At 61.6% G+C, this 19,425-nt stretch overlaps 1 protein-coding gene across 3 annotated transcripts in view; it reads left to right on the forward strand.

Moving 5' to 3' along the window:
* The window catches only part of LRP1 (LDL receptor related protein 1), a 92,889-nt gene extending 74,231 nt beyond the window's left edge, over positions 1–18,658 (forward strand). For all 3 annotated transcript variants that reach the window (XM_076360434.1, XM_076360435.1, XM_076360436.1), the window contains 38 exons: positions 103–231; positions 711–833; positions 1,258–1,398; positions 1,484–1,671; positions 1,938–2,121; positions 2,346–2,431; positions 2,803–2,922; positions 3,342–3,529; positions 3,791–3,996; positions 4,219–4,407; positions 4,634–4,782; positions 5,285–5,378; positions 5,833–5,949; positions 6,060–6,179; positions 6,708–6,830; positions 7,211–7,336; positions 7,617–7,733; positions 9,658–9,764; positions 9,975–10,107; positions 10,373–10,492; positions 11,035–11,157; positions 11,428–11,571; positions 11,662–11,796; positions 12,060–12,179; positions 12,476–12,747; positions 12,840–13,018; positions 13,299–13,405; positions 13,631–13,747; positions 14,121–14,297; positions 14,687–14,827; positions 14,898–15,071; positions 15,160–15,321; positions 15,601–15,775; positions 16,137–16,241; positions 16,441–16,505; positions 16,776–16,863; positions 17,045–17,189; positions 17,557–18,658. In XM_076360434.1, coding sequence (XP_076216549.1) covers positions 103–231; positions 711–833; positions 1,258–1,398; positions 1,484–1,671; positions 1,938–2,121; positions 2,346–2,431; positions 2,803–2,922; positions 3,342–3,529; positions 3,791–3,996; positions 4,219–4,407; positions 4,634–4,782; positions 5,285–5,378; positions 5,833–5,949; positions 6,060–6,179; positions 6,708–6,830; positions 7,211–7,336; positions 7,617–7,733; positions 9,658–9,764; positions 9,975–10,107; positions 10,373–10,492; positions 11,035–11,157; positions 11,428–11,571; positions 11,662–11,796; positions 12,060–12,179; positions 12,476–12,747; positions 12,840–13,018; positions 13,299–13,405; positions 13,631–13,747; positions 14,121–14,297; positions 14,687–14,827; positions 14,898–15,071; positions 15,160–15,321; positions 15,601–15,775; positions 16,137–16,241; positions 16,441–16,505; positions 16,776–16,863; positions 17,045–17,189; positions 17,557–17,697 — 5,330 coding nt within the window. In that variant the 3' untranslated portion in view covers positions 17,698–18,658. The remainder of the gene's footprint in view (positions 1–102; positions 232–710; positions 834–1,257; positions 1,399–1,483; positions 1,672–1,937; positions 2,122–2,345; positions 2,432–2,802; positions 2,923–3,341; positions 3,530–3,790; positions 3,997–4,218; positions 4,408–4,633; positions 4,783–5,284; positions 5,379–5,832; positions 5,950–6,059; positions 6,180–6,707; positions 6,831–7,210; positions 7,337–7,616; positions 7,734–9,657; positions 9,765–9,974; positions 10,108–10,372; positions 10,493–11,034; positions 11,158–11,427; positions 11,572–11,661; positions 11,797–12,059; positions 12,180–12,475; positions 12,748–12,839; positions 13,019–13,298; positions 13,406–13,630; positions 13,748–14,120; positions 14,298–14,686; positions 14,828–14,897; positions 15,072–15,159; positions 15,322–15,600; positions 15,776–16,136; positions 16,242–16,440; positions 16,506–16,775; positions 16,864–17,044; positions 17,190–17,556) is intronic.
* The last annotated feature ends 767 nt before the right edge of the window (positions 18,659–19,425 follow it).

Genomic DNA, 19,425 nt, shown 5'->3' on the forward strand with positions numbered 1-19,425 from the left:
GTATCTTAGGGTCCCCCTGAGACGTGGGGGCATGTAGTCCAAGAGTGCTGGTTCTCCAGCGGTGGGGGTGACTGGCCTCCTTCCTGCTTCTCCCTTCCCCAGGGCTGACCACCTGCAGCACGGGATCCTTCCAGTGCCCAGGCACCTACGTGTGCGTGCCAGAGCGCTGGCTCTGTGACGGAGACAAGGACTGTGCAGATGGAGCTGATGAGACCCTCGCTGCTGGCTGCTGTGAGTCCGTCAGAGGGCTGTGGTGTGTGGTGGGGCCAGGGGCTGGAGAAGAGCCGAGTGTAGTGCAGGCAGAGCTGCCTTGGGAGGCTAGCCCCACTCCCCAGGGTCCCTGTCAGTAGCAGACAGGATGCCTCGTCCTGGCCACTTCCCTGCCAGGCTTGCAGGAGGAAACTGTGGTGCTGTGGTCACAGCAGACCTGGACATGGGGATGTTTGGGTGTCTTTCCCTGGCAGTGAGGAGAAGGAGGAGCATCGTCCTGCGGAGCAATAGCCAAAGGCACCATGTTGCCCGGGCGCTGTTCACAGCCACGGGACGAGGGCACAGGCCTAGGCTCAGGCTGGGGGTGAAGGAGTGGGAGTCCCTGCCCCGACTGGGCTGTGCCTCAGCTTTTGTCCCCAGCACCCCAAGACGAAGGGCTCGGGGGGCAGGCAGGAGAGCACGTGGTCTGGCAGGGGGCTGATGGTGATGCCTCGTTGCAGTGTACAACAATACGTGCGACGAGCGGGAGTTCATGTGCGGAAACCGCCAGTGCATTCCCAAGCACTTCGTCTGCGACCACGATGACGACTGCGGCGATGGCTCGGATGAGTCCCCAGAGTGTGGTGGGTGTCCATGGGATGGGGGAGGACAGCAAGTGCCGTATCTCCTGTAGCACTGGCCCTGGCAGCCACACTGGGTCTCCTGGGCTTTGAGACGGGACCCTGGAGGGGTTTTCATCATCCAGAAGGGGTTTAACATGAGAGCAGGGTGAGGGGGGACCAGAAGAGGGAGTGGGAGGGGTTCGGTGCTGGAGAGCTTTACCCCCCAGCCCCACCCTGGCACAGAGCAGTTTTGGAGAGATCCAAAACCACATGCGTTTGCCGCCTCCTTGGCCCCTGTCATGCAGCCCTGTCCCAAGGCAGGCTACAGGGAGGTTTGGGCACCCGTGCCATGGCTCCGCACAACCCAGCCGCCACGGTGCCCCTGTCACTCCCAGCTGGCTCGGGGAGGTGGGCCACACCATCTGAGCCTGCCACCCTCCTGCAGAGTACCCCACCTGCGGCCCCCATGAGTTCCGCTGCGCCAACGGCCGCTGCCTCAGCAACAGGCAGTGGGAGTGTGACGGCGAGTTTGACTGCCACGACCACTCAGATGAGGCACCCAAGAACCCACGCTGCACCAGCCCAGGTACCTGCAGGGGTTGCAGCCAGGGAGTGGGGCCGCCCGGCTGCCTTGCCCTGACCACTGCCACCTCCTCTCCGCCCTGCTGCAGAGAACAAGTGCAACGACTCCTTCTTCCTCTGCAAGAACGGGAAGTGCATCCCGGAGGCACTGCTTTGTGACAACAACAATGACTGCACAGACGGCTCAGACGAGCTCAACTGCTTCATCAACGAGTGTCTTAACAAGAAGCTGAGCGGCTGTTCCCAGGAGTGCGAGGACCTCAAGATCGGATACAAGGTAGGGGCCCGCAAGCTGGCAGGGTCGACTGGGATGCTCTCCCACTCCCTTCCTCCTCCATAGACACTCTTAGCATGAGGGTGCTTCTGTCCTTCGCCAGCTGGGCAGGGGATACACACATGGGCACTTTTGGCCCGTGCTTGTGTGTGCTGCTCTTGCATCTGCAAGCTGTCTGTGCCTGAGCCTGCTTGTCCCATGGTGATGCCTGTCATGTCCCAGCGTGCGGGCCCTGGATATGTCTAACAGCTCTGGGTTGCCTCCTGCAGTGTAGATGCCGTCCCGGGTTCCGGCTGAAGGACGATGGGAAGACATGCATTGACATCGATGAGTGCTCCACCACCTACCCCTGCAGCCAGAAGTGCATCAACACTCTGGGGAGCTACAAGTGCCTGTGCATAGAGGGCTACAAGCTCAAACCTGACAACCCCACCAGCTGTAAAGCTGTCACAGGTGAGAGCCAAGAGCAGGCTTTGGAGGCAGGGATGCTCTTCTGGCAACCGTGGGATGCTGCTGGTGTTGGAGTTGGTCACAGTACTCTGCAAGGCGAAGTAGCTGCACCTGACTCATGAAGAAGAGCCAGGAAGCAGCAGGGCAGGGAGGGCGGCAGGTCCGCAGGGGATCTGCCCACGTCCCAGTGGCAGTTCCCTGACATGTCTCGTGGTTTTCCTGTGCAGATGAAGAGCCCTTCCTCATCTTTGCCAACCGATACTACCTGAGGAAGCTCAACCTGGATGGCTCCAACTACACGCTGCTCAAGCAGGTGCGGGGGGAGCTGGGAGCAGTAAGGGGCACCAGCCCCGTGTGGCCGGGGATTCGGGCTTGGAGAGGAGCCCTGCAAGGCAGGAGACCTGCCAGCCTGGGAGTTTGGGCTCTTGGCTTCCCAGGCAGATGGTAGATCCTGTATAAACAACAGCTCTCACCATGAGTCTACAGGAGGTCCCGTGTAAACAGTAACTCTTTGGTAGCAGACCTTTATAAGGTAGGGGTTCCACAACAGTTGTCTGTAGGTGCTTTTAACTTTTCTGCTGCAGGGACTGGGAGTTGAGGCTGGGGGCTCGCTGGTCTTTGTAAAGCCCCTGTGACCCTGTGGTAGCAGGTGAGGCTGTTTCAATGCTTCTCCCTTCCTCTCAGGGGCTGAACAACGCAGTGGCTCTAGATTTCGACTATCGGGAGCAGATGATCTACTGGACAGATGTCACCACACAGGGCAGCATGATCCGCCGCATGCACATCAACGGGAGCAACGTTCAGGTGGGGGACTGAGGCAGTCCCTCAGGCACCTCTGGTCCAGGCAGCTGGTCCTCACCCAACTCCTGCACAGAGAGGCTGCCTAGAGGGGCCTAGACTGGCACCAGGGCCACCGGGGAAAAAGGCACAAGCTCTGCTGTGGGGTCATCACTGAGCTCAGGGCAGAAGCCCAGGTTGCTATGGGGATGTTTTGTAGCACCATCCCGATCAGAGGTGGGCTCCACACTGCCCCAAAACAGTAGGCAAGGAGGGTTAGGGGAAGAGAGGAGTGAGGAAAGGGAGCTGGGCAGGACCATCTGCAGGGGCAATGCGCCAGGGAAGAGGGATCAAGGGTGACAACAAGGATGTTGTCACCCCTGAGGGACCAGGGCAGGATCTGATTCTCCCTGTCCAGCCCCAACATCTCTGTTTTCTCCCAACAGGTTCTTCACCGCACTGGCCTCAGCAACCCTGACGGGCTGGCTGTGGACTGGGTGGGAGGCAACCTGTACTGGTGTGACAAAGGTCGGGACACCATTGAAGTGTCGAAGCTCAATGGCGCCTACCGCACTGTGCTGGTGAACTCAGGCCTGCGTGAACCCCGGGCGCTGGTGGTAGATGTGCAGAATGGGTGAGAGCCTGGGGGACCTGGACCTTCCCCTCTACGCAGGGAGAGGGCTGGTGGCCCCCCTGCTGTCTTGCCGTAGTCCTGGAGGCTGAGAGATGGGACACGGGGCCTTGCCTCCTCGCCTCTGGGATGCCTGGCTGCTTCTCCCTGCCCTGCACCCATGTGCCCAGGCACCTCGGTTTAGCCACGCAACAGGCAGAGTGTGGCCACTGCTGTGGCTTGGGCTGGGCTCAGCCTCCCTCTGATTTCCTGTTTCATCCCCAGTTACCTATACTGGACAGACTGGGGGGACCACTCCCTGATTGGGAAGATCGGCATGGATGGCACCAACCGCAGCGTCATCGTTGACACCAAGATAACTTGGCCCAATGGCCTCACCCTCGACTACATCAACAGCCGGATCTATTGGGCCGATGCGCGGGAGGACTACATTGAGTTCGCCAGCCTGGATGGCTCCAATCGGCACACAGGTGAGAGCGCTGGGGCTTCCGGGGCGCCGCCAGGCCTTTGGATCAGTCGTGGGAGCAGGAGCCAGGGCTGCTGGGTATGGTCCCCAGCTCTGGCAGCTCCTCTGTGCCTCTGACCAGGGGAAGAGGTTTGTTCCCTGGCTGAGCTGTCCCTGGAGAAGGGCTGTGCTGTGGGAGTGGTGGCGCAGGGCAGCCCCTTGCTGAGCCGCCTGCTCCCCCTTGCAGTGCTGAGCCAGGACATCCCGCACATCTTTGCGCTCACCCTCTTCGAGGATTTCATTTACTGGACCGACTGGGAGACCAAGTCCATCAACCGGGCCCACAAGACTACAGGAGCCAACAAGACCCTGCTGATCAGCACACTGCACCGCCCCATGGACATCCACATCTACCACCCCTACCGCCAGCCTGACGGTGAGCCGCAGGGCTGGGGCCAAGGGGCTGGGGTGGCCCTGGCGCTGTGGAGCAACCCTGGGCAGGAGGCTGGGGCTGGGCACGACGTGCAAAGGGACACCAGGTTGGGCAGGGGGTGCAGGAGCAGGGGGTGCGATGAGAAGGGTCTTGCAGCTGGGAGTTCACGTGCCACCCTGAGGGTCCCCCACCTTGGTCCAACTCGCGGTTGTCTCCCTGCTCTCCCCAGTTCCCAACCATCCCTGCAAGACCAACAACGCCGGCTGCAGCAACCTCTGTCTCCTCTCACCGGGCGGGGGGCACAAGTGCGCTTGTCCCACCAACTTCTACTTGGGCAGCGATGGCAAAACCTGCGTCTCCAACTGCACGGCCAGCCAGGTAACAGCTTGCCTGCCCCTGTCTGCACCTGCCTGCGTGGACATCCTCCCTGCAGCGAGCATGTGCCTGTACTCATGTGCATGTCCCTCCTGCCGTGGTTTCACCAGATCCCAGCTCCTCTGCTTGTGCCGGTGACCATGCTGTGCATCTGGGTGCTGGCATGCGCACGCCTTCTCCAGGCACAGGCAACACCTCCCTCCTGTGGCACTTCCCAGCACATACAGACTGCAGTTGTCTGGGGGTGCCCAGGGGACCCAGAGACCCTCCGGCTCTGGAATGACCTTCTGCCTGCCCCCCTCCCTCCTGCAAACCCCAGAGGCTGTGTGGCATAGGCTCAAGGTTAAGGCTTTGCTCTAGGTCAGGACACAGAGTGTCCTAGGGGTGCCTGGGAAGGGACAATGTGGAGATCAGTGCCCTTGGCAGAGTTCCCTGGGGACAAAGCCTTCTGGGGTCCTCCCTCCCCATTCCGAGCCACCCTCTCAAGCTTGTCTCTCCATTGCAGTTTGTCTGCAAGAATGACAAGTGCATCCCTTTCTGGTGGAAATGCGACACCGAGGATGACTGCGGGGACCGTTCGGACGAGCCGGAGGACTGCCGTGAGTGCCAAGTGGGGCTGACCACAGCCCATGGTGTCCCAGCACCCCGGCCACGCTGCCCGGCTCTTGCCAGCCCTACAGCATCTGTGTGCTGTCCGGAGCAGCCTGACGCTGCTTGTGCAGCTGGTCCCCCAAAGCCCTGCTGCTGCTCGGGCTTCAGGACAGCACTGCTGCTCCCTGCTCAGCTCTGGCAGAGAGGAGGGTTACCCCATTAATGGGGCTTAGAGAGCAGTGGGATAACATGCTGTCCCTGCGTGGGGTATTGTCCCATGGAGGACATCAGCCAACTGCTGCTCTTGGAGCAGAGCTGCCTCTTCACTGCGCCAGAGCCCAGGGTTGGGTGCTGGTTGCTCAGTCCCTGCTGAGGACCCCAGAGGGGAAAGAGGGAGGTTAAGGTTTGCCCTGAAAACATTCCCCAGAGCAAACGTTTCACCCTGTCTTACTCACCCCACAGCTGAATTCAAATGCAGGCCAGGGCAGTTCCAGTGCTCCACTGGGATTTGCACCAACCCAGCCTTCATCTGTGATGGAGACAACGACTGCCAGGACAACTCGGATGAAGCCAACTGTGGTAGGTTCTCCACCTCCCCTCATGACCCTCAAACCCTAGCAGGACTGCAGCATCCCAGTAGAGCAGAGATGCAGCGTGTCAGCTCTTGACTGTGCTGCCTCCTTTCCTAGATATCCACGTCTGTCTGCCCAGCCAGTTCAAATGCACCAACACCAACCGCTGCATCCCTGGCATTTTCCGCTGCAATGGTCAGGACAACTGTGGTGACGGCGAGGATGAGAAGGACTGCCGTAAGTGGAGCTGTTAAGCGTGTTAGGGATGGGGAGCGTGCATAATTAGGGGTGAGGAGTTCAGGGCTGCATCAGATCCATGTCTTTGGGTATTGGCTTCTCTCTGGGTGGTCCTGCCCCTGGGCACGGGGCTTTCTCCTTACCTCTGCTCTGCGTAGAGCCTCTGTCCACCATCACCCTGCTGCCCCTATAGACACTTCTGTTTCCTAGTGGAAACAAAATCCTTAAATCCCTCAGAGTGGCAAGTTCAATATTTGCCGTGGATTTGCACTGAGCCTATTGCACAGCTGAGGGATCTTGTGGCTTCTGCCCTGTCTCCCTGCAGCTGGTCGAGTCTTCTGGGCCCACCACAGGGCTCTGCTTCCCTCCCCTCTCGTGCATGTGGTCACCAAGCATGGCTGGACACTTCTTGTGATGCCCAGAGTATCTGCATGCCTCTCTGCTCTGTGGGGCGGTTTTGTGGAGTGGTGGCTGGCAGACCTCTGCCTGCCCCGCTGCCTCTCCTGACTCTGCTTCTCCCTCCTGCAGCGGAGGTGACTTGTGCCCCCAACCAGTTTCAGTGTGCGATCACCAAGCGCTGCATCCCCCGCGTCTGGGTGTGCGACCGGGACAACGACTGTGTGGATGGCTCAGATGAACCTGCCAACTGCAGTAAGAAGCCTGTGTGGGGAGGGAGGGGTGGGTCTGGCCACACTGAAACCGGGAGCTCCCCCGCAGCCGGTCACGTCTGTGTGTCTTTGCCTGCGGGATGGCGGGTCCCTGCAGGCGCTGCAGGCAGTGGGTGATGGTGGTGGTGGCTCTGCCTGGATCTGTCCTGCTGAGATACTCCTCTCTCCGACTTCTCCCTGGAGAACTGCTTGAAAGGGGGGGATCTTGCCCACCCTGTTCCAAGCAGGGGTGCTGCAGTCAGCTCCAGGCCAAGTACACCAGTACAAGGTGTTCATCAGCCCTGTGGAGAAAGAAATGTGCCTAGCCAATGCTAACCCCACCTCCCCTCCCCATATCCGTGTCATCTTGTTTCTCCCCACCAGCACAAATGACATGTGGTGTGGACGAGTTCCGGTGCAAGGATTCGGGCAGGTGCATCCCAGCGCGCTGGAAGTGCGACGGGGAGGACGACTGCGGGGACGGGTCCGATGAGCCCAAGGAGGAATGCGGTGAGCAGGGACTGGGACTGGGGAAACGAGCCCAGAGGGCATCTTGTGCCCCACCTTCCCCGAGGGCCAGGCTGCCCTGGTGCTGTCTGTCCCCTCCACCTCCCCAGTGTGCCTGGGGCTGGGGGAGGTTTTAGCTGCTCCTTTTCCAAACCGCGTGGGCAAGGCTGGGTCAGAAGGAGGCTGGCAGAGAGCAGCACTGCCCACCCTGCTAGCTGGCGTGCCCATCCCTCCTCTTGTGCGGGGGCAATGGTGATACCTGTCCCTGTCTCGTCCCTCCCAGACGAACGCACCTGTGAGCCCTACCAGTTCCGCTGCAAGAACAACCGCTGTGTGCCCGGTCGCTGGCAGTGCGACTACGACAATGACTGCGGGGACAACTCTGACGAGGAGAGCTGCAGTACGTGTCGCCTTTGAGCCTTTGCTATCCTGGGAGTCAGCTGTGTAGTGGAGAGGGGAGCGGTTCAGGTCCCCCCAGCCCCTCTGCCTGCCGGTGTCCCCAGCTATGGGGGGGAGCATCAGGCTGGCTAGGGCTGATGGCCAGGGAGCCCAGGGAGCAGCCTTCTCCCCCTGGACAGAACGCACCTGACTCCAGGGGTCTGGCTAGCCTGGTCCCGCAGCCAGGGCTTGGCTGCTGGCTGTTCTGAGAAGAGGCCCTAAGTGGGACAGGTAAAAGGGAGGAAGTGACCCCAATGCCCTCCCCGGCAGGCAGCGCATGGGCCCTGCGTGGCTCGCAAGCGCCTCGTCCCACTCATGGTGGAGCAGCTTTGCTTTAGACCATCATCCCGCACTTTGGCCCCATCCTGGCAGGCAGCACCCTTTGAAACAGTTTGGCCTGGGAAGGCAGTGGGGACACACTGAGCCTTTGGGACGGGAGCTGTGGAACCAGCTGAACCTGGGTCACAAACCTGGACCTGGACCAGCATGTGGGAAGGCAGCCGGTCCCCAGAAGCCATGGCAGATGATCAGGTTGTTGCCCCTTAATGAGTTACTGCTTGTTAGCGAAGCTGTGCCAGCACCCGCCCTGCTGAGCAGCAGAGGACTGTGACCGTCTGCGTGGACGAGACAGTTCTTGGGGCTCTGCTGCAGGCAGGAGCCCTGTCCTGTCCCTCCGGAGGGGCCCAAGCTGCCCATGGGATGGCACCGGGGTCTGCTGCCAGCTGCAGGGGCCTGGGCCGAGCCAGACCCTCTTCCCACCATGCAGCATCCGCCCCGGGTCCCTCTGTCATCCTGCAGCTCTCTAGGGTGCAACTTTTTTTTCTTTTCTGTTGATTTCACGCCGTGTTTTTGAGTTTGTGCCATTTCACTTCATCTTACGTTTTTCTCCATTTTCACACTGTCGTTATGGGGCGCTCAGAGGTAGGTTCCTACCAAAATCTTTTAATTCCATGTACAGTCTCTCTAAAATAAATGAAGACAATAACTTCCAGGTGAGGGCAGAGGGGTCAGGACTGGACAACTCAGGCGGATTTACTGAGCATCAGCACCAGCATCTCCCTCCACTGGAGCCACAGTCAGGGAGGGTCCGACCCTGCTGCCTCCACTGCCGGGGCCCGTGCATGGCTCATACTTGGCTCCAAAATCTGTCCCACCTGACCCTTCCTGCTCCAGCTGGACACCCCCTGCCCCCTTCCCCTACAGTCCTGTTGGCTTCTGCACTGCGGCCAGAGGGGGCCGCCTGCCCCGACACGTCCTACACCTGGGGCCTCCCTGGGGCAATGGGGAGGGGAAGGGTTCCGAGAGCTGTCCCACGCAGGAGACTGCGCCACGTGCTGTCCTCCTGCAGATGGATTTGGCACCAACTCTGCCAGTGCCAGCCCAGCAGGTGCATTGAGCTGCGAGGGGGAGTCTGTCCCCATGCCCTGCAAGGTGGGACAAGTGTGCTGGCTCTGCCAGACCTGGCCAGGGCACCACTGCCTTTCCTCCTGCCTACAGCTGCTGGTGGGGCAGCAGACATGGGCAGCAGGGAGCTGTGGGGCTATAGTGCTGCCTTCAGTGGAGAATGCCTTGGGGGACACATGCAGCCAGGAAGCTGCCAGAAGCAAGTCTGTATGACCACAGTACCCCCTGAAAACTCCATTTCCCTGCAGGGAGCTGGGGAACCCTGGAGTGGGATGGGAAGGGGACTGGGAGGTGGTATCAGCCGTGCCCCTCTCTGGCAGTTTCCCTGGCTCTGCTTGCACCCCACCCTGTCCCCAGTGCCACTGGATGTGTGTCTGTGTCAGCCTGTGCCCCCCCAAGCTGTTGGCCAGGGAGACCTTCTGCCCTCGCAGCCCTGCCTGCAGCCCGTACTCAGGGGGACGCCCTGTGTTCTCTGTTGCCAGCACCTCGGCCCTGCTCAGAGAGTGAGTTCTCATGTGCCAACGGTCGCTGCATCGCTGGCAGGTGGAAGTGTGATGGGGACCACGACTGTGCAGATGGCTCTGACGAGGTACGGTACAGAGGGCAGGGGCTCCCTGCCAGCACCTTCGCCCTGTCCATGTGTGGGAGTGGGGACATATCCCACCCAGTATGCCTCTGCCGGTGGTCGCCCACCACCAAGCGGGGCTGAGAGCCTGGTCCTGGCTGCAGTCGCAGGATGGGAGGCTGCCACAGCCAGGGCTGTCTCTGCTAACCATTGTCCCTTGCATTTCCCCTGCAGAAAGACTGCACGCCACGCTGCGAATTCGACCAGTTCCAGTGCAAGAACGGGCACTGCATCCCCATGCGCTGGCGCTGCGATGCAGATGCAGACTGCATGGACGGCACCGACGAGGAGAACTGCGGCACTGGGGGTAATGGCAGTACTGTGTGGCTCCCTCGGGGCTGGTCGTTTTTCCCCCATGCCCTCGTGTCTCCTGTGTCCCCGCTGTGGGTGGGAGTGCTCCCCTGTGCATGAGTCAGCACCACTCTGCCTGGCCCCAGGGCACGCACAGACACATATCCAAGCCCTGGAGAGCCCCCAGCTATACTAGAAATTGGAGTTGCGGCCCCAGACCGGTGTTTTGGCAGCCAGGCAGCACTGGCTGATGTGTCTCCTCCTGCCCCGTGCTGTCGCAGTTCGCACATGCCCCTTGGACGAGTTCCAGTGCAACAACACGCTGTGCAAGCCCCTGGCCTGGAAGTGCGATGGGGAGGATGACTGCGGGGATAACTCAGATGAAAACCCCGAGGAGTGCTGTGAGTGACACCGCGTTGCCTCTCCCCGCTCCTGGCAAGGCCCTGCCTGGCACACATCTGCCTGCAGGGGCAGCCGCCTGCCCTGAGCACCCGCACGCCAGGGAGGGGTGACAGTCCCAGAGCTTGGGCACCACTGCGGGTACCCGGGGGGGCTGTGGGTGCCTCTGGCAGCTCCACACGTCCCCTCTAGATGGGTCCCCTTGAGGGCGGCCGGTGGGGCCAAGTGGGCAGGAGGTGGCTCCGGTCGAGAGAGCGGAGTTGCAGAGGTGCTGAGCCAGGTGTGGGGCTGGCAGTGGGGAGAGGGAGCTGAGAGGGCAGGGGGCTGGGTGAGAAGAAGGTTGACCCTACTGCAGCTGGGCCAGCAACTGGGCAATTGTCTTTGCTTCAGTCTCTTTGCTTTAGTCTCTGGAGCCCACTCGCCCCCGTGTGACAGGCCTCCCTGGAGAGCGGGCAGAGGCCGAGCAGTGGCTTGTGACAAGTGTGACAGCCTGGCTATGGCGTCTCCTTTCACCGTCACCGTTTGTTTCTGTTTGCTGGTGCAGTGAAATTCCAGTGTCCCCCCAACAGACCGTTCCGCTGCAAGAACGACCGGGTATGTCTGTGGATCGGTCGACAGTGCGATGGCATTGACAACTGTGGAGACAACACGGATGAGAAGGACTGCGGTGAGTGAGGCTGCCCTTGGGCACCGCTCTGTGCTCGGTGTGGATGGGGCAGTGGGTCGCCGCTGCCCTCAGGCTGGTCCTTGCAGAGCCCTGGGTTTAGCCCAGGTGTTGGGGGTTTGCTTTGCCCACTCCTTCCCAAAACCAGGAGGTGGGCACGGGCATCCTGGGTCCCTGCCTTGTCCCTTCCTGCGCCATTCACACCCTGTGGCTCCTGTGGGGCTGGGTGCCCAGGGACGTGGAGTGTCACAGCCGCTGCCCGTGCTCCCGCAGAGTCACCTACAGCCAAGCCCAAGAGCTGCAGCCAGGACAAGAACGAGTTCCTGTGCGAGAACAAGAAGTGCATCAGTGCCAACCTCCGCTGCAACTTCTTTGATGACTGTGGAGATGGCTCTGATGAGGAGTCCTGCTCCCACGGTGGGTGGGGAGCTGGGGTGTTGGGGGGGCTGAGGGTGGACACTGGGGAAGCCATGAAGGCACAGGTGCTGACGGCGCGTCCCACCCCAGACCACAAGTCATACGACTGCATGACCAACACCACCATGTGTGGAGACGAGGCCCAGTGCGTTCAGTCACAGTCCACCACGTACTGCATGTGCCGCAGAGGCTTCCAGAAAGTGCCAGACAAGAATTCCTGCCAAGGTACTTCCCGCCGCTGCCAGAGAGGGCTCAGGGTCAGGCTGTCGGCTTTTCGGTTGGTTTTTGCCAGTAAGATGTGTCTTCACACCTGTGGAGTGGCTGGGGTGTCAGAAATGGTGTCCTTGGGGCACAAACATGGGGAATGGGGAGAGATGGGGTTTCTGAGCCCTGGGTAGCATAGACCAGCCCCCAGAGAGGGGCCGGCCCTGGCCGTGTGCATGGGGGCACCCTCCTGGTTGCTCCCCTGACTCCTGTCTCCTGCCCAGACGTCAACGAGTGCCTGCGCTTTGGGACCTGCTCTCAGCTCTGCAATAACACCAAGGGCTCCCACATCTGCAGCTGTGCCAAGAACTTCATGAAGACAGACAACATGTGCAAGGCAGAAGGTCAGGAGGGAACGGGGGTGTACACAGATCCTGTGTGTGCCCATGCTGCCCTGCAAGACCCAGCTGCTCTTCCCTCCCTGCTCCTCCTCCTCCCCCTGCACCTCTGCCCACCCTTCCTTCTGGCACTGCTGAGGGCAGGTGCCGGGTTCTGCCAGTGCCGTCAGTCTGTCCTTCCCTGGCAGAGCAAGCCCCAAGGGGGTGCCAAGCTCCCAGTGACCTTGTCCCCTGCACCACCGTGGAGCTGGGCTGACCCCCTGCTCCCAGCCCAGCCTGCACCAACGGCTCCTCCTCTGCAGGCTCCGAGCACCAAATCCTCTACATCGCGGACGACAACAAGATCCGGAGCATGTACCCCTTCAACCCCAACTCGGCCTATGAGCCAGCCTTCCAGGGCGACGAGAACGTGCGCATTGACGCCATGGACATCTATGTCAAGGGCAACAAGATCTACTGGACCAACTGGCACACGGGCAGGATCTCATACCGGGAGCTGCCTGCCTCTTCTGCTGCCTCCACCGCCTCCAACCGCAACCGGCGCCAGATCGATGGCGGCGTCACCCACCTGAATGTGAGCTCTGTCAGGGGCATGGCAGGAGGCACCAAGGCTGGGCTTCCAGCATCCTCTGCCCTCACCTCTCCCCCCCTTTCTGCCCTTCCCAGATCTCGGGGCTGAAGATGCCACGGGGAATTGCCATTGACTGGGTTGCTGGGAACATCTACTGGACAGACTCGGGGCGGGATGTCATTGAGGTGGCGCAGATGAAAGGCGAGAATCGCAAGACGCTGATCTCGGGCATGATTGATGAGCCCCACGCCATCGTAGTCGACCCGCTTAGGGGGTGAGAGCCCTTTCTCCCTTCCCTCTGCCCAGCCCTCACCCCGGCTCCTCTCACCAACAAACCCATCTGTGGTGGAAGCTCCCTGTGCCCCAGCATCACTCTTCATGTCAGCTCGAGTTGCTGTGCCTTGGAGTCAGCTGGCCCATTGGGGTCACGTTAGTGATTCTAGGATGCTGTGGGGAGAACGCAGGAGGGTTTCTCCGCCCATGGGGCGTCGGACTGTCCTGGTCTTCCCCTCCTTGCTCCCCTGCCGGGAATGACCTGCCCGTGTCCTTTGCAGGACTATGTACTGGTCAGACTGGGGCAATCACCCCAAGATCGAGACGGCCGCTATGGACGGGACACTGCGTGAGACCCTGGTGCAGGACAACATCCAGTGGCCAACAGGTGAACAAAGACGGGTGCCAGGAGGGGCACGAGGGGTGGCAAAAGCTTTGACAGGAGGGGTGTACAACCAGCTCGTGTTGGGGACGTTCGGCCTGGGAGCTCTGAGCCCCGTGGCAGGAGTGTGTAGGGGCGGCAGGGGGGCTGCTCTGCTGGCCACATGGTCAGGAGGGGCTCGGAGTGGGCTTGGGGGCCCATACCTCACTGGGGTTATGTGTGCCCCCTCAGGCCTGGCTGTGGACTACCACAACGAGCGGCTGTACTGGGCCGACGCCAAGCTCTCCGTCATCGGCAGCATCCGGCTCAACGGCACTGACCCCGTCGTAGCCATTGACAACAAGAAGGGTGAGCAGCACCTGAGACCCGCCAGAGCTGGCAGGGAGGAGAGGGACCTGCCCAGGGGCAATGTCCCCAGGGTGGGGTCCCGGCATAGCCCAGCTCCCCGGGGCCCCTGGCCTGGGTCGTGCTGCAGGACAGACCCCAGCGCTGAGCCAGGGATGCTCAGCAGATGGCAGCAAGGGCGGGTTTTCCTTGTTAAATGCTCCACAGCAGGACCAGAGCCTGCTGGCAATGCTGTCCCCCCAACACTGTCCCCCTCATACAGGGTGGGAGACCCTGGCCTCAAATCCATCCAAAATCCCTAATCAGCCCTGCCCAAGGCAGTGAGCTGCCAGCTGTGCTGCCTCTGCCTGCACATGTCCCCTCTTCGTTTCCCCAGGGCTGAGCCATCCTTTCAGCATTGACATCTTTGAGGACTACATCTACGGTGTCACCTACATCAACAACCGCATCTTCAAGATCCACAAGTTTGGGCACAAGGCTGTCACCAACCTGACATCTGCCCTCAACCATGCCACCGACGTTGTGCTCTACCACCAGTACAAGCAACCAGAGGGTGCGTGCTGGGCCTGGGACCCCTGCCCTGCTCCCGGGGTGGGAGGGAGGTGCCCGGGGCCTGATCTCTGATGCAGGGTGCCAGAGGGCAAGGGGCAGAGCTTGGGGCAAGAGGGGACACAGCCACCCAGCTTCACTGCCCAAAGTGGGGGGCATCTGGATGGGCAGAGCAGGAGGGGTTAGTGGGGAGGGGGGTAGATTGGGAGGAGGCCAGCTGCAATGGCAAGCTGTCAGCTGGTGACCCCAGGGCATCGGGGGACGGGCACAGGGCTTGGGCAGCTGTAGGGCCGTGGGGGATGTCCTAAAGCTGTTGGGGAGTAGTCATTTGCCAGGAGGGCTGTGGGTCACCCCGCCGTCCTCACCCCACGTCATCCCCTCCCCTCTCGGCAGTGACCAACCCTTGTGACCGCAAGAAGTGCGAGTGGCTCTGCCTGCTCAGCCCCAGCGGCCCTGTCTGCACCTGCCCCAACGGCAAGCGCCTGGACAACGGCACATGCGTGGTCATTCCCTCGCCCACTGTCTCCCCCGTTGGTAGGTGGTCTGGAGGAGGAGGGGGGTTCTGCCCGGCGCAGTCCCACTCACCTCCATCCCTCCCTCCCAGTGCCTACCACCGATACCTGTGACCTGGTCTGCTTGAACGGCGGCAGCTGCTTCCTCAATGCCCGCAAGCAGGCCAAGTGCCGCTGCCAGCCGCGCTACAATGGGGAGAAGTGCCAGATCGATCAGTGCTGGGACTACTGCCAGAACGGGGGCACGTGCGCCGCCTCCCCATCGGGTGAGGCTGCTGGGGGCGAGCCTGGGGGTTGGGGCTGGTCCTGGGCAGATGGACAGATGGGGAGCATGCTAATGGCTCTTGTTCTCAGGCATGCCAACGTGTCGCTGCCCCACTGGCTTCACGGGGCCCCGGTGCAACCAGCAAGTGTGCAGTGACTACTGCCTGAACAACGGCAGCTGCACCGTCAACCAGGGCAACCAGCCCAACTGCCGCTGCCTGCCTACCTTCATCGGGGACCGCTGCCAGTACCGTGAGTGCTGCCTGCCCGTGGCAAGCGTTGCTGGGGACAGTGCCTGGGAGATCGGACTGCTGGGTCCCCCTCTTCTGGGGGATGCTCTTTGGGGACCTCTGGGGACAATGCCTGAGAGGGTGGACTCCCACGTCCCCGTCTTTTAGGGGATGCTCTCTGGGGACCCACAGTGGTATGATGCTCCATGAGGGACCGGGGCCGCAAGCAGCCCTCCAGAGGGGCTGGCGGTCCGAGCGGCCGGCCTGGGACTGCCCACCCTGACCCCACCGTCTCTTGCAGGGCAGTGCTTCAACTACTGTGAGAACGAGGGTGTCTGCCAGATGACAGCCAGCGGCGCCAAGCAGTGCCGCTGCCCTCCACAGTTCGAGGGCACCCAGTGCCAGGACAACAAGTGTTCCCGGTGCCAGGAGGGCAAGTGCAGCATCAACAAGCAGAGCGGAGAAGTCTCCTGCATGTAGGTGCCGGGGACATCGAACTCGAGGGAGGAAGAGGGGATGGTGGGCACAAGGACCCAAGAAAAAAAACTGTGTCCCTGTGGCTGGATTGTTGGGGATCAGCCACAGCTGAGAGATGCTGGGTTAGTAATTCAGGGCACCTAAGAAATCTGGGAGATCTTGGGGCCCCAGGAGGAGGCAATGGAGGTGTCTGTCCCCCAAGCCCATCCTGATGTCCCAGAAGCCGTCTGTGTAGCACAGCTGTGAGCCGTGCTGGAGGGATGAGCTAACAGCCTCCAGCGAGCAGAGTCCCAGGTGCTGGGTGGGAGGACACGGGGCAGGCCAGGGGTACACATGTGCCTGATCCTCTCTGCCACACAGCTGCCCAGATGGCAAAATAGCACCCAGCTGCCTGACCTGCGACAATTACTGCCTGCACGGTGGTACCTGCTCCATCAGCGACAAGACACAGCTGCCCGAGTGCCTGTAAGCAGAGCTGGGAGCTGGGGGGGGCAGTGGGGGGATATGGGTGGGCTACTTGCCCCCCCAAGCAGAGGGAGCACATGACTGACAGACCCCAATCTGTGTGCCTCCCCGACCCCCAGGTCTGTGCCCCACCTCTCCCTCCCCCTCCCTGCATGCTGTCCTGCCCCTGCTAACCCCGGTGCTCTCCCTGCGCTCTCAGGTGCCCAGCGGGGATGACGGGGACGCGCTGTGAGGACTTCATCGTCAGCGAGCAGCAGAGCAACCGTACGTATGGGGCAGTCCTGCCCCAGGGGACACTGCAAGGCCTGACACCAAACCAGGGGTGTCAGGGGCGCATCTTTGCCTGTGAAGCCAGGGTTTCCCAGTGCCCCCATGCAACTCCTGAACCCCATTCTCATGTGGAGAGGGGGCAGGTCCTTTCCCGCAAGGCAGGGCCAGCCCAGGCTGCTGGACCAGCTGCTGCCTGGGGCTCAGGGTGTTCGGGCACCAGCCCCCGCGCATGCTCTGACTGTACCTGCACCTCTCGTCCCGCAGGAACGGCCTCCATTGTCATCCCCATCCTGCTGCTGCTCATCCTCCTCACCGTGGTGGCTTTTGTTTGGTACAAGTGGAGGATTAAAGGGTGAGTCCAGGCTGTTGGGGGCCAGGAGGGAGCATTACCCAGCCAGGACAGAAACCCTCCTTGCAGGGCTTGAAAGCCTTGATTGTGCAGGACAAACAAAGAGGTCCGCTGGTGGGGTGGGGGCCCTGTTCGCTGCACTCGGTGTTGCAGGCACTGACCCCTTGTCTCACACCCTCCCCAGCGCCAAGGGCTTCCAGCACCAGCGGATGACAAACGGTGCCATGAACGTGGAGATCGGGAACCCCACCTACAAAATGTATGAGGGGGAGCCTGACGATGATGTGGGGGAGCTGCTGGACGCGGACTTTGCCCTGGACCCTGACAAGGTGAGGAGCACGGCCACTGTGGCACAAAGGGGCCGTCGGCTGCACGGGGTCCAGCCCGAAGCAGGGGATGCAAAGGGGGTGCATGCTGAGGTGAGGGGCACATTGCTGCAGCAGTGTTGGGGGTCCCTGGGGCTGCTCTCTATGCAGAGGAGGCTGGGGGGCTCAAAGGGGCTGCAAAGGCTTTGGGGGTGGATGCTGTGGGGAGGGATGGCAGCAGCTGCAGGGTCAGTGGTGCTGTACCAGGAGGAGGTTGTGGCTGGTGTGGGCTCTTGCCAAGGCACTCCGGGGCAAGGGATGCCTCTGGGGACTGCTTTGCTGGGGAGCAAGGTGTCCATGCCCCCTCCCACCTGCTCCTCCCTCTCCACAGCCCACCAACTTCACCAACCCCGTCTACGCCACGCTGTACATGGGCGCCCACAACAGCCGCAACTCACTGGCTAGCACGGACGAGAAGCGGGAGCTGCTGTCACGGGGTGTGGACGATGACCTGGCGGACCCCCTGGCATAGGGGCAGGACGGGGGCGAAGGGCCGCTGGGCTGCAGTGCCCAGGCCTGGCACAGACACCCATTGCAGGAGGCGGGCGGGGGCCGGGGGAGCCAAGAGCCACTGTATAAATGTACAAATGAAGGATTATTACTTTTCTATGTGAGCAGTATTATTACCTGTATATTCCCCGGTACCAGGCCTCAGCGCCTCTCATTGCCAGATCCGGCTTTGGTTTATTTTAAATCTCTTTACATTGGGCCCCCCCCCCTCCTCCCACCCACAGGACAAGCCAGCATTTCGGAGCAGGGATGGCACCGCTGTCAGTGTGCCAGGAAGAATTCACTGGGGCTGCTGCAGGCGGGGCTGACAGGAGACATGGGGTTACTGCTACATGGGGCGCAGGCAGGAGGGAGGCAGAGTGGGGGCTGCATGCTCTCCAGCTCTCAACTCTGTCCCCCCCAAGCCCTGCAGCCCCCCTCTCCGGGAGCCCTGTTTCCTTCCTCCCCCCAAATCTGCTACTCCCCGGGTCCCCCCTTCTCCTGCAGTGTGGCCTCTGCAAACCTTCCTCGGCCCCCCATTCCCCTCCCTCCCCACCTTTTCCTCCACCGATTCCCTCCCTCCCTGCCATTCTCGGCTCTGCCTGACTGTTACAGCAGACAGGGACAAAGGCCCCCAGCCCTGTTGTGGTGTGGAGGGTCCTCATCCCCAGCGGGCCCAGCCCTGCAGCCCCTCACTCCGGCTTGTCGCCTGCACCTCGCCCACTCTCCAACATGCACATTTTTTAACAGGAAAAAAAAACCACCACCCCAAAAACATGGAAATGACCTAGCTTTTATAGTAGAAATAAATAAACGCATGTGGGGGGAGGGCGGGGGGCGAACCCATCCTTTTATTGGGGGGAAATGTTTTAATAATTTTTGCTGGATTACTTTACAACTAAACAAAACAGATATTGTTATAAATAAAATTTTTAAAAACTGAACAGGCTGCTGGTTGCTGGGAAGGGACATGCCAGGGAGGCAGTGGGAGGGGAGCCCAGGCACTGGTGCCAGCTGGGCCCCAGGTCACCAGGTGCCATGGCCCTGACCTCCTCAAAGCCCAGCAGCACCAGTCGTGGCCTGGGGAGCGGTGAGGAGGGGTGTCACAGATGGGTGGTGTAAAGCAGGAGATCCCACCGGGGCCTCTTGCTCCATCGGGTTGCCCTGGGTGTACACGGGGGAGGGGGGAGGAGTGCACAGGGTTTTCCGTACAGGATCCTGGGCAGGGAGCATAGATGGAAGGGAGCGCTGTGCGTGCTTGTGCACGCTGAGTGTGCTTGTGTGTGTCGTGCTGCCTGGGTGCTCTCTGGGGTGTAGCACCCGTGCTGCTGCATGTGCCACTCGGGGTGATGCATGTGTGTGCACACGTGTGTGCGACTGCTCCCCGCTGCCGGCGGCACCACCCGGGGCACCCCGCTGAGCACCCTGGGGCCCCGAGCTGCTGCAGCCTCGACGTCGGCTCCTTCCCCTGCGCTGCGGGGAGCAGAAACATCACGAGGCACGGGGCATTGAGCACTGAGCACCGGCCCCGACCATCGGCGGCGCGCGCGGTCCCGGAAGCCGCCACCGGGTGGCGCTGCCGCCCTCGAGAACTGAGCGGGGGGGCTGCACGCGCACCCCCGTACGCGCACACCGCTTCGTGTGCCCCCGTGTGCCCCCCCCGTCTGCACACATCGCTTCGTGTGCCCCCCCGTGTGTGGCCCTGTGGTGG

Source organism: Aptenodytes patagonicus, chromosome 27 (genome assembly GCF_965638725.1).
Source record: "Aptenodytes patagonicus chromosome 27, bAptPat1.pri.cur, whole genome shotgun sequence".
NCBI lineage: Eukaryota > Metazoa > Chordata > Aves > Sphenisciformes > Spheniscidae > Aptenodytes > Aptenodytes patagonicus.